We start from the raw sequence: 13,723 nt of genomic DNA on the forward strand, positions 1-13,723 counted from the left end.
TTGTTGACACTCGATGTAAGTGTGAAGCCATTTATGTTACAAAGTTAGAAGCCCACAGAAAAAGTCACAAAATGAATCTTTTTAAATCCTATCTCTCCATTAATGTATCCATAGTAAATATTTCCCAGTATGCCTAAAGCTCATTCCTGAGTGAGCTGTCCTCATTTAAAAATAGTTGCAAGGCTGTTTGTTTCATCTATATGATACTCGACACCACAGGATCTCGTAGACCTGCACGCCAGCTCCGAGCCCCCTGATCTGTCCCCCCATGATGGAAACTCTCTCTGGGACGGCTCCTCTATTTCTGTTTGTGTCGCGGCTCGAGACTCGCTTCCTTACTTGAGGTCTCCAAGAGGACTTCATCGAGGACTTGGCTTAGGGGGTGAAGACAGTGCGGACAGAGAGGGGATAAGGTCTTTTTTGGGAGGGGGGGTGGAGGGGGGAGTTTTGACTGACTGGAAGGCCCAAAATATGGAATATAAATCTGGAAGGTAAGACCACACTTGACATTTTTCTTTCGAATTACTTTAATTGTGTCGATAAAGGATAGAAGGACAATTAAGAGATCTGAAAATCGTACATTATCTAAATTTTCGAATGCGAGTACTCTCAACAGATTGACTAGGATCTGGCATAGTTTACAAATGCTAAAAAAAATATATATATTATAGCTGGGAACAACATAGCTAACCCACAACTTGATTTTATTACCTTATTTTTCAACAGCTACTGTAAACTGTAAGAGCTGCATCTAACTGTGCTTTCTTGTTGTGAATTAACAATATTGCGTGCCTATTTATTCTTTTGCACCTAAAATGATGCACATTTAAATTTTCTATGTGATGTAGGTGTACCATGGAAACAGAGCTGTAGAGCTTAGATGTGCTTTAAATACTTCTGGATGACTTCCAGGTAAAAAGATATTAATGAACCTGGTGATTCTTCCCAATTTGGCAGCTAAAATAAACACCCAAAGCATGTATCTGATGCTAATGCTGCTTCCTAGTATGTGTAAATTTGAAAAGAAAACACAATTTGTGATCATTTTCCAAAAAAATCATGTTATTTGACCATTTAAAATGACTTTTGATACCAATAGACAGCAAGTATAGAAGTGACGATAAACAATTCACTATGAGCATTTTTGTGTTGAGTTAGTTGAGACGCATTATGTTGCTTATCCAAAAATAATTCACTAATAGATTTAAATAGGGACTGCACATTCTGTTCATGACTGTTTTTAGCATGTCTTCCTCACTGTTCTGAAGTTGCAGTTTGAAACCTGCTGATGCAAGACTAGTATTATTTGACATTACATTAGTTAAGACTGTCAAAATAAATAATATGCCAATGTGTTTTGCAACCATTAAATATCATTCAAAAATACTAATGCATTACTTTTTTCCATCAAATAATACCTTATATAAATCTTGTGTGTGTATGTTTGCTTGGTTCGGGTCATTTAAAGGCAGAAGGCTGGGCCAGACAATTGACTTTCCCAAAATAACTCACGTGAGCATGTCTTTTGTGCACATAGCAACGGTACAAATTTTCACAAACATGCTCGGCAAGGTCAGACTCATTGAGTGGAGGGATTTACAAGACTGCTTTAGGAATCCCATACTGTACAAAACAGGATTTGTAATCGAGTCAGAGCTATGCTTCATTGAGCCCCACAACACAAGGCACATTCCTGCTTGAAATGTTGATGCTATGATTTTTAAATGTTGTGTTTGGTTGATAGTCACTTAAGTGTGGTATTTATGACTCGGATCAGGTTGATCTGACGTGTGGCTCGTTGGCTCTGCCTGCCCATGAGTGTGTCTTAACGGTGTCTTATTCTGAGGTTTACTTTAAGGGGCAGGATTAGCTTCAGTGTGGTTGTGTCTGTTCCTGGAAACATGTTTAGCTTTTAAATGTATTGACGTAGCCACTCATTCTACTGTTGATGTTGCTCTATTGTCGTTTGCAAATAATGTTGAAATTCAAAACCTTTCTTGGAAAAAATCCAAACAACTTGTGATGTTCAAGATCTGAGAATAATGAAATGGTAATTCCACCTTCTTGTGTTTTCTAGGGAATTTGCTGCAAGGATTTATTCAGATGAAGGACAACTGAGATGCACGGCTCCTTAGGCGGGACCCTGAACTCAGGATGAAACATTTTAGGAGTTGCTGAATGACCGTTTGAGTGAATGACTCAACTCACTATTGGCGAGCCTGCATCATGACATCAGTGGAGAAACGCCGCTCGAGCCGAAAGAATGGTCGACATCGAAAGCAAAGCGACGGAGGTTTCAGTGACACCTCAAGCGGTGGATCCTTTCTGGATGAGACCGACCGTGAAGTCCGTAGTCTCACCGATAAAGCCTTCAGGAGTCTCTGCATTGGAGAAGAGGCCGTTTATAATGACTCGGACTTGGGTCCCTCCTCACCTTGTGTCCAGAGAGACAGACAGCAGGCCTTCAGGCAGAGTGGGCCGGAGAATGAGAATGGCGACAGGGAGGAGCTTAAAAGAGCAGCTCATGAAAGCTTCAGCCTGATGGTACAGCAGTTGGAACATGATTTGATCTATGACGGAATGTATGGGGCAGAGATGAACAGAAATCCACAGTGGGATGTTTGTGGAGATAGAACACAAGGGAGGGTTTCTGCCCCATTCCAACAGCCTTTAATGGAAATGACCCAGGAGGATAGATCTCTTGAAGAAGACCCACTTAGCTACTTTACCAACGGAGCCACAGATTTGAGTTTGCAGCATCGAAGAAGCCGTTCTAGAGTTTCTTCACTCATCAGAGCATTTAACTGTGAGGATGGAGCAGTAATGGAGGATCAACTCAGAGAATGGAATGATGAGGCACGCTGGAATAGACCAGATATGATGACCATGCCTTCAGCATACCAGCAACATTTTACCAACGGTCATTTCGCCATGGTTGGCCAATTCTCATCCCAGGACACCAACCTTTTCTCTACTGAAGCAGCTGCAATGTCTCACATGAACGCTGCCTCCTCTTTTATGGGATTGTCTCACAATAACCATAATATGATGACACAAGTGGACTGTAACACCAACGTCTTCATACACAGCGAATTCAGTCCCTTCAGAATATGGCGAGACCATAACAGGTTCCAACAAGGTGAAGACTCAAGGTATATGCACAGTTCAGAGTTCCCAAAGTGGGACCAGACACCCATGTACAAGGAGCTTTCACTGGAACCCCAAATGAATGGTTCTCCTATGTTTCAAAAGAGGGGTGGAAAACACCACAGGACTATGATGGCCCCTGCGGTTCCCAACCATCCTCAACAATCCATTTCAACATCCACAAGGTTACAGAAAGCATCTGCCTTGGAGAAGCGCTGTGAATCTGAGCAGGCGGTCCATTATCCTCACAGGATGAGGACACGGAGTCTAGGAACAAACAGACTTCCATCCCAACGGCCATTAACAGCATCGCCCACTGGAGAGATGTCTCATAATGTTCAGGAAACACTCAGCTCTGTTGAGGCCCTACATCAACAGATTAAAATAATGACGGAGCAAAATAACAATCCGAGGTTGACAACTAATAGACATGGACCTCTTCATAGTGATGACACTCTATTTGGGGTCACCATGGAGCAAAACGCTGCAAGCCAGAACACCAGTAGCCTCTCCAATATTGGCCAGCTACCTTTGCCACTGGTTCCCATGTCCCAAGCAGAGCCACCAGAAAGTAGACAGGATATAGGTTCTCCTCACGTTGTGGAACATCCACCAGTATGTGCCGAAAGTAGGGGAGCCACACCTGATGCAAGGATGTCAAACTATAAATCCAGAGCCAGCAGCCTCCTCTTCAATCTCAAAGACAACCGAAAGAGAGTGAAAAGTACATACAGTCCTACCAAATTTAAAGGCTGCGAAACAACAGATAAAAGCAGAGAACCTCTTCTGTGGGAATCCAAAGACACTGTGATTGACATACCTGAGTGTCTACAAGCAGACATTCAGGAATCTAGCTGGACTGACGGAGCCTCACATCAATATATTCAACCCTATCACAGCCCCAGACTTTTTTCTCCTGGATCAACTTCTCAGTCCAATACAGGGCAAGTTTCAGACTATAAGATGGCTCAGAGACAAGATGAAACAGTCCATCAGTCTGGGCACATACCTGTAAATTACACCAGAAATCATTTCAGTGAGGACCTGGCATTATTTTCTCCCTATAAGCAGGACATGGCGGACATTCAGGTGGGAGCGGAGGCATACACACATAAATCGTCTTTTAATACCACAGACATGAATTGGCAAATGGGTGAAAGCAGTCAAATATCTAGGGAAGGTGCCTATTTGAAAGAACGAGATGTGAGGCATTCCGCTGAGGTGACTCAACAAAACCAGAACAAACACAATTATAGCAATGTTTCAAAGGAAAGGAGATCTCCAAGTACCCCAAACCAATTGGCTCTGAAAGCAGTTGTAGCTCCATGGAAACAAGACACTTCACCTTTTAAAGAAAAACACCAACATGCTCAGGCAAACCAACAAGCTATCCCTGTAAAGCAGATCAGTCCACCAAGAAACGATCACAGAAGAGAAAGTCAGCAGGACACAAATACGGAAGCTAAGAGAAAACCAGAGTGTAATATTCCTGTTAAAGATCCAGACTTTTGTGAAAAAGACACAAAAGAGGATTATTTACGACAGAACAATCATGGAAATGGACATAAAGAACCTGACAAAACTATGCAAAATCAAGAAATAAGTCAGAGAAAAGTATATACACAAATATTAAAGGAAGAAAAGCCAAAAGCAGCTGAGCAACAGAACACATCAAACAGCCAAAACCTCTCATTATCAGCCAGCGGGAGGACAGAAAGGGTCCACCAAGTGAAGGGTGGGCAATTGATGGAGGTCATGGCTGGGCAAAATACACCTAAAGGAATACAGTCAGAGCAAATACAATCTAAAATTCAGCAGTGGGATCATTTGCATCCCAAAGACACGTCTGCTCTGTGGCAGACTGGTTCGGTTGAAGCAGAGCAAGCGCAACCAGAAAATACTATTGAAACAACAGGGGTTAAGGTCAAGTCAGGACAAGACGAAGCAAAAGAGCAAAGAAACAAGCAGATAAAAGGAAAACAAAAAGACAGAACCAATGAGAAACCAACAAGAGCTCCAACTCAAGTTGGAGATAGTAAAGGAGAAAGCAATTATGTAAACGCAAAAGCTGAAGAGATGAGCGGTGTGCAGAGTGAACGAGTCCAAGCGGAGCAAGCTGACTTGGAGGAACTTAAAGGCAAACAGAGACCATTCGAGTCAGTTAGAGCTCAACCATCTCAAAAAGACAACATCATGCTGGATGAAGTCGAGGAAAAAACAAATAGAATTGATCAAGAAGGAGAACAGAAAATGTTACAGGAAGTCCGAGGAAAGAATGTTCAAAGGGACGAAACCGTCCCAAAGCAAGTCAACAAGGAAGAAGCTCAACTACAGGCTAAAGCAGAAGACGAAATGGAAGTGCGCAGTGGAAAGGACAAGCAAAACGAAAAGAAAGCTGAGAGAGAATCAAAAGTCAATGCTCAAACTAAAGAAGAAATACATGAAGCCAAAGAGAAAAATTATTTTGCCATAAAAGCAGAACTGGTTAAGATGGAGCTAACAAACATGGAACTGGCAAAAGTAGCACTAGTGAAACACCAACACACAAAACAAAGATCATCAAAGTCCACGGCAATCCTAACAATGCAGCATCACGTCAAGAGTGAGCCCAATAAAATTGACCGTGTAAAGGTTGAGTTAGCCAAAGCTAAAGCTGAGCTCGCAAAAATAAAGGAGAAAACCAAGGGGGAGCAAAGTCTGAGAGAGAAATATAGCTTTAGTGATTCACTTCCACACAAAATGACACCAGGGTCAAACATTTCTTCAAAAGATGACAACGTAACGCCATCAGCTGTGTCACTTGATGTTGCAGAAGTTAATACCAACAAATCAAATGGTGGCAACACCACAGTCAGTCGTGAACCCAATAAGGACAAAGTCACCTCTAATAAAGGTAATGAGAATCTTTATACCTACAGCGAGTCATCCAAAGAATTTAAATTATCTCAGGAAGACTATTTACCTTCTTGTGTAGATAAAAGAGCAACTGGTGACGCAGTTTCTGATATTGGAAAGGAAGACAAAGTTAAAAAATTTGAATCATTTTATCCCAACTTCTATTCTTCTGCTTCAGAACATTCAGAGCCAGCTCGAAACCCTGAAAGGAAACACAAATCTGAGCGTCTGAAAGCAATGCCCCATAAAGAGAAAGCTCAGACAAAACAGGAGATTCTTACTTCCAAAGTAAAGGCTCATGCTGAGAAAGAGATTTCAGCTCTGATGGAAGGTTTTGCTTCACGGGAAGTCTTCACATCTAAAAAGACCAGCAAACCACTACCAGCTAGTCAGAATCTTCATTTGAAGCTTAAACCGCCATCGCATGAAGTGCTAGGAGACCATGGAATCTCAATATCCAGTAATAATGCCACTAAACATCAGACGGAAGCATTAGGAATGGAGGACAAAGCTCTTCCCAGCTTTGAAGGAATCAGCAATCAAACTGTCAATCACCTGCAACAGCTACTTCCCACAGAGCCTATGAAGAGCAATGACCCTGCTCCAGAAATTGCACCCACAGTGATGAAAATGACACCAGGCTATTCTGCGAGCACAGAGAAGCAAGCAGATCATCATGAAATCAGGTCACCAATACAAAATAAGGATCAGGAATCAAAGTACAGTGAAGAACAAACAGCAGTAGAACCTGACGAAAACTCAGAAAAACTAGAATCGGAATCACTCATTTTCAAACCACATCCACCCGTCAACAACATGAAGTCACAGCAAGATGCAAGCGAAGAGGGCGTAGTTCAGAAAGACTTTGTCTTTGGACAGATTAAGAGCTCAGGGGCAGAGGACAATTTAAAGATGATGGGAATAATTGTGACTGAGAAATTGGACAATGAAGAAGGTCGTGGTGAGCCTGACACGTCCTTCCTCAATTCAAGTACAGAAACGAGTCAGAAGAGTGAATGTTTGATACATATCAACTCAGGACACGCAAAGGAAACTCTTCCCACAGAAAATAAAACTCAAAATGAAGTTGATATGAATGTTCATCATGAAGAAACCATAAAGAAAAGCGGCACTGAAAATGTGACTAAGGAAATGGCCTCTCCCTTGCACCAGTATTCTAACATCAATGCAGGACCCCAAAGCAAAATACGAGTCGAAGGACCCATGCCTGGAAAGGCTGTGACCCCCACACTCCGTTCTATAAATAAAGCAGCAGCCGAAACTCAACTCCAGGACGTAACGACATCCGAAATGGCAGGATGCACACTCGAAACCTTTGACACAGCAAAGAACTGCCGGAAAGATCAAGACGAAATTAAAACCAAAGAATTGACTTCACAATTAAAGCACGTCACAGACAAATTAATAAACACAGGACTCGACTCGAACCAGAATTCCAATAAGGCTGCTGCAGAAACTCAATCTCTCACACCGTCACTGGAAAAGGATATCGCACCTGATATAAATCCATCTAAAATCAGCCACATAGAAAATGAAAGTGCACCTCTACTGGAAGAAAATAGAAATGGCAATACCACTCCCCAATTAATTAAGACTTCAAGCATGAATGCATCTTCAAAACACAAAGAGTCAAACCTGGGAATTATGAATCAGCTTGAAGATGTTCACATAGACAACATTGTCATCAGCGTCATACCAGCAGCAGTCAAGACTGACAATGTGGAGAAACATCAGAGCACAACTGGCTCTGATGTGGCTGCAGTTGAGGAACATCAACATCAAGCATCAGTGAGTGTGGGGGAAAACATGAGCACATCAATCAAAAATCAGGAAACTACTTCAAAAGACTGTGACGAGCCAAAGAAAGAGAAGTTGGAAGACAAACTGAGTGTACAAGATGTTTTAGCGAGTGTAAGAAAATTGGCTGACTCAATGAAAAACACAGACCGAAACTCTCGCATGAATACAACAAGAGATGACATAGCACTTAGTCCACAAGCCACTGAGGGAGACTACTTCCAAGTTCAGGGAATACCTGGAATATCGTTTAGAGATAATAGCACACACACAGATGTGTCAGATGTTTCAAAAGCATTGGAACATTCCGACCAAGTATCGGCTCAGAATAAGTCAGCATCTTCCACAGTAAGTGTTGAAAATGAGAGCATGCGTAAACACACAAGGGTTGCAGCAGATAAGAACTCTTTGCCACCTAGTGATTGTCCCACAGAGGTACAAAACTCTGAAAAGATGGCGACTGCCAAAACGGTGGATGTGAGAAAGCAACAGTCGGATTTGAGATCCAGTTTATCAGTAAGGGAAAGACGTAACTCAAGAATTTCACAGCCAACAAGGGAAGAGCCAGAAGTGAAAGCAAAACCAAAGAACAGAGCGTCGACAATTCCGGAGATATCAGCCCTTGCAGACTATGCTAGATTAAAAGTCATTGTTCCAGAAGACAGAGAAAATAAAATTCAGGAATTCCCTCCTCACAAGAAAGAAGGATTCTTTCCACTGATACAATCTCGTCATAGCAGACGCCCAGTATTCACTGCTGAGCCACAAGAGACAAAAGACAAAAGTGAGCCAAAAAAGACAGAGATTAACACCAAAGTCAGCAAAGAGCCCAGACCGGTTGTGTTTCCCATAACTGAGAAAGAGCATCAGCGGACAGGTATGTTCAAACTGGGAGAGAAGGACATACGAGAGAAAAACATTTCTGATGTCAAAGACCATGAAAGAGTTTTGGAAAATCAGCTACCACAGTTCACACATAGAAAAACAACGAAAGATCAAGTTAAAAATGAGGTCAACAGGGAAGAGGTCCAAAAGGTTGAGGGACAAATAGTTAGTCATCAAAGAAATAATCAAATGCAAGCTTCAAGCCACTCTTCCTCAATTAATAAAGCAAGAGAAGGTCATCAGTCACAACCACAGAAACTAATTGATACCCCAAATCCTAATGAAAAAATGTCAGACTTGACCTCAATTGATAGTTTGGTGGTCAGGAATAAAGGCTTTTCCACAAAATCCAATGTGGAGACAAATTTTCAAGAGAGAGCTTCAAGAATTAGAAATGTTATAAATGAAGACACAACACGAGAAAGAAAATCAGAACAATCAAGAAAAGAAAAGCTTGACACTTATCAAGAAGAGACAAAAGACAAAAGACTGGCGAGAGCACAACTACAGCAACAAGAAGCTTCCAAGAGAAGGGAAGCTGTAATTGCAGAAGATATAAAAAAAAAGATAGAGGAGAGGCGAGCTCTCATATCAGAAGAAAGAAAACGAGCACAAAGAGAAGCAGCATATTGGGAAAAAGTCAAAGAAGCACAAAGGATGGAGGAGGGAAAAAAGGGAAAACAAACAGAAGGCAGGAGAACAAATCCAGGAAAGGATGAAAAAAGGAACATACAAGAAGGTGAAAACACAAAAGCCCAAGAGGAAAAGCAAGGAAACATCTCAGGTGGGCAGAGGAACAGACTGGAACAAAGACAGGCAGAGAGAACTCTTCAAGATGAAGAGCAGATGAGAGCGGTGCTCATAGAGGAACAACGTCTAGCCAAGAGGATTGAGGAAAGGAGACTTGCGGAGCAGGCGAGGATCAAAAAGATTCAAGAGCGCCTGAGAGATGAGCAGAGGAGAGAAAAGCAAAAAAGAGCCGAACAGACGACGTGTGAGAACAAAGAGACGACTGACGAAAAGCCAAACACCAGTGCCAACATGAGAGAGGAGCAGCTGTCCAAAGTTGAGAGGGTGAGTGCACCTGAAGAGCAGATAAGAGATGATGATGTCATGGCTAAAATGGAAGAAGAATATTTAACAGCTCAAAGTGAGATATCCTCGACCGGTGAGGAGCAGAAACGTGCATCGCGGTTGATGGATGCTCTTCAGTACTACACCATCACCACTACAGATAAGAAACCCAAAGAAGGACAAACAGACACCCCGCTACCCCTCCAACAAAAACAACAGACCTCTGTGCCCGCCGAAGAATCTGGATCACACAGAAGGTTACCCAGGCCACATGCTCCACCATCTCCTGTTCCTTCTGTTCCACGCTCCAATACTTCCTCCCCAGCACTTGGAGGCAAACCCTTGATGTTCAGAGTGAAGGATAACACCAAAGGTTCTTCTTTCACTAAATCAGTTAAACCACGCTTTCATAAGAACTTTACAGAAGAGTCCAGAGCAAATTCACCAACAGAAGGAAGAGCAGAGAGAAGAGAGGATGATCTTGAGGTACTGAGGCGTAACACCGGCACGTCCATCAACCCTGACGCAGTCAAAGGATTAAACCGACTTACTCCTATTAACAAATCTTCTGTCTCTCAGCCAGCATCTTCCTCACAAGATCACTCAGCCCCTCTTGCACATCACAAGCCCTTCTCCAGGAGAAGCATCGCTCTGGATGATGACGACTCTCGATCGGTTATCAGTAACATGTCTGAGGATATACAGAGTTTTGCCACCAGTTCTGCTGACATAGCAGATTTGAGAGGACTATATGATTACGAAAGGCCGGTCTCAGCCTGCAGCATTAGCAGTGATATGTCCCGTTTGGGAAAACCTCCAAGTGTTCCCCCAAAAAGTGACAAAGCCTTGCGCAGGGCACAAAGACTGACAACTCGTAGGATAAAGAAAGAGGTGACGCAAAGCTCAGCAACCAACCCTGCAGAGAGAACACAACAGGAAGCCACCGATAGGCCTGCTTCTGCCTCCACCGAGGTACGGTCCTTAAACCGCCATGCCGTGGCTTCTCCGCATTTTGCTCCTCCTGTCTCCCTCACCCATGCACCGACATCTGGGCCTGGCTTACCCTCCACACACACAGAGAACCTACGCTCACGCCTCGCTTTCCATGCCTCCTCTCATACCACGGCCCCCGTCTCCCTTCCTGTCACCTCCCCTCATGTCACTGCACCAGTTGCGTCTCCTTCGCCTGCACCTGTATTTCACTCTGTCACCACTGCTCATCCCGCCACCCCCATCTCCCCACCCATTAATGCATCTGCAATTTCCTCCCCTCATTCCATTGCACCTGGACTCCATTCAGTTCCATTTCCTCATGCCGCCACCCCTGTGTCCCTGCATGCTGCCTCCACTCATGTAACCTCACCCACATCACATCATCTGGCCTCACCTCATTCCACTGCATCCCCTCACACCTCTGCCACGTCATCCCAGCCAGTAGCCGCTCTTCATACCACGGCTTCAGTGACTCATTCAGCTCCCTCTCATGTCCTGGCTCCTGTAAACAATCCATCCGCCACTCTTCATGTCACCGCTTCTCTCGCCAACCCATTCCCTTACATGCCTGCCTTTGTCTCCCACCCCGTTGCCAGCCCTCATGTCACTGCCCCCATGTCACTCCCAGTGTCCTCCCCTCATGCTTCTGCCCAGATTATCCACACTGCTGTTCCAAAGACAGTTCAACATGTTCCTTCTTCTCCCACTGTCCATTATGCTACCCACTCAGCTCCAGTGACACAGTACCATGTAGACTCAAGCTATCCCCAGTCCTTTCCCCTGACCCAGCGCAAGGTGTTGCAAGACCCTGGCTCTGGCCAATATTTTCTTGTAGATGCACCCGTCGAGGTGAAAATGAAGACTTTCTTTGATCCAGAGACGGGAAAGTACGTTCAACTTAATGTCCGTGAGTCTGGTCAGAACATCTTTCAACCTCATCTCCAGCCTGTGTTGACTCAGCCAATATTCCCTCAGGTGAATTTACCCCAACTGCAGCTCAAGCCTGAGCTTCTCTCTCATAGTTCTCCGGCTGACATGCCTTTTAGACTTTATAAAGGCTTCCAAGCTTATCCACAAGTTTACAAACCCCAAGGTATTGCCTCTATGCTTTCCCACAGGCCGTCCTCAGGCGTTTCAGTCCACGAGGAACCCTATCTAAAAAATGACTGCAACACAAATCAATCCAATGAAATTGGTCGCAAATCCGAAGGTCAACATTACATCCCTGAGCAAACGCCGTACATGGATACTGTTAATGACACAAACAAAATACAAAACACTGTTTACAGCATGCAAGGATCCTTCCCAGAGTGTGACGCAAACAACCACCTTGCAGGAAGCCTTTGTGAAAATGATAACTCAGCACACCCAAGGTGTCAGTCACGCAATATAATACCTATGAGTGAACTGGATGACTTTATGGAGATGACCGACTGGTGAGGTATTGGGGGGTTGAAAAAAATAATTTCTTTGGTGTTGTGGTGAGCGTCAGTGTAAACAATTCAATAGAGGAGTATTTTATTTATACAGTGATATTTTTCAGGTGGAAAAAAACGATATTTTTAGTTTGTCTCTCTGAAATGCTGTTACATTGTTTATGCTTAGATTTATTGGGATAAAGCTTGTGCTACAGAGTTCACCATTCCATTGTCCTTTATGAATGTGAGATGCTAAAGTAGCACTCTATGTAAACGTTGACATAGCACAACTTTTGGTTTGTGATGCATGTCTTGTGATGCCACTGAAGGTTCTACTGATGTAAAGAAGCACTATATGAAGCTGTTGTAAAGTGTCATACAAAAGTTGCTATTTAATTTTGAAAGTTGTGTTTTGCTGTGAAACAAAGCAGTGTGGGATGTACTAAAGATACACTCGACTCAACAGAATAACAATCAACTAAATGACTACCTTTCAGAAATCGCCTGATTGCTGCAGATTTCATTTTGTGACTTGAAAACACAATAAATGCAATAAGAAGATATTACTTGTTACCGGTTTTGACATTTGAAATGTTTCCTGGGTCTGAATGACTGAAATTAAACATCTTTTCCGATGATTGCGTTCAACAATTATGAAAGGCTGTTTCGAGTGCATTGATAGGTCCTTGGAGAGTTAATAAACAAAAGAAATATTTTGCAGCGTACATGTGTTGTCATTTTATTTCTGCATGGAACTGAACCAAATGTTTGAATCCTTGCCCACGATACCAGTGGGATCTAATGACAGAATAAAAAAGTATTTTCTTTGATTTCCCTCGACTGAAAAATTCAGATACAAATGAACCAAATTCCTTGAGTGCTAGTTAATTGTTTTGAAATCTCTAGCACGGTTTCTTAAGAAAAATCAAAATTGGTTAAAATGTATTCACGTGTGCAGATCACTACGGATGTGTTTTGCGAGTCAAACTTTGTTCGTTTGTTCAATAAGGGCCACCACTCCTGCCCCGCGAGGTCAAATTTGAACTCGGATTGATTAAAGGAACAGTCTCAGTATATTTTAAGTTCAATCAGATGGCGTTACTGATTCTGAACGTGCGGGATGAGCTAGATTGACATGGCCATATAAAAGACACAAATACTAGAATTAAAGTTGCATGTAAATGTAGGTCATTGCTCCTGACAATTTATTGAACCTGATGGTCCACAGCTGCCTCCAAGTGAAGGGGGTTCCCCAGCACTCAGGAAGCCTAAGCTACCCTTCCATGCATTCATGCATGTATTAGCAAGAATTCATAACAAACACTGACCACCCACTTCCCTCCAACGCATAATTCCATTTGGCTTTGGCTGTATTGGAAGCACCAGCAGAAGCGGCAGCCTCAGCAATTCAGGCCGCCCAATAAAGCAGCAGGCCTCATTCCGCTGGGAACGTCTCTCAACCACAGCCAGAGACAAGCCCATGCCACTCTTTC

General features: G+C 43.1%; 1 protein-coding gene across 5 annotated transcripts; it reads left to right on the forward strand.

The window, feature by feature from the left end:
• Nucleotides 1-224: 224 nt before the first annotated feature.
• Nucleotides 225-12,955, forward strand: LOC133157986 (golgin subfamily B member 1-like). Of its 5 annotated transcripts, none has more exons than XM_061284707.1 (3): nt 225-491; nt 2,078-10,305; nt 10,399-12,955. In XM_061284707.1, exons 2-3 carry the CDS (start codon nt 2,227-2,229, stop codon nt 12,250-12,252), a joined length of 9,933 nt encoding a protein of 3,310 aa, XP_061140691.1. In that variant the 5' UTR covers nt 225-491; nt 2,078-2,226; the 3' UTR covers nt 12,253-12,955. The 5 variants fall into 5 exon arrangements, with proteins under 5 accessions (XP_061140691.1, XP_061140692.1, XP_061140693.1 ...); XM_061284708.1 differs by having other exon boundaries at nt 2,078-11,787; nt 11,931-12,123; XM_061284709.1 differs by having other exon boundaries at nt 2,078-10,791; nt 11,543-11,682.
• Nucleotides 12,956-13,723: the final 768 nt, after the last annotated feature.

This window comes from Syngnathus typhle, linkage group LG8 (genome assembly GCF_033458585.1).
Source record: "Syngnathus typhle isolate RoL2023-S1 ecotype Sweden linkage group LG8, RoL_Styp_1.0, whole genome shotgun sequence".
NCBI classification, from domain to species: Eukaryota; Metazoa; Chordata; class Actinopteri; order Syngnathiformes; family Syngnathidae; genus Syngnathus; species Syngnathus typhle.

Excerpts from the sequence above, each read along its gene's own strand:
- LOC133157986 (XM_061284705.1), top strand. The coding sequence starts at position 2,227 with ATGACATCAGTGGAGAAACGCCGCTCGAGCCGAAAGAATGGTCGACAT.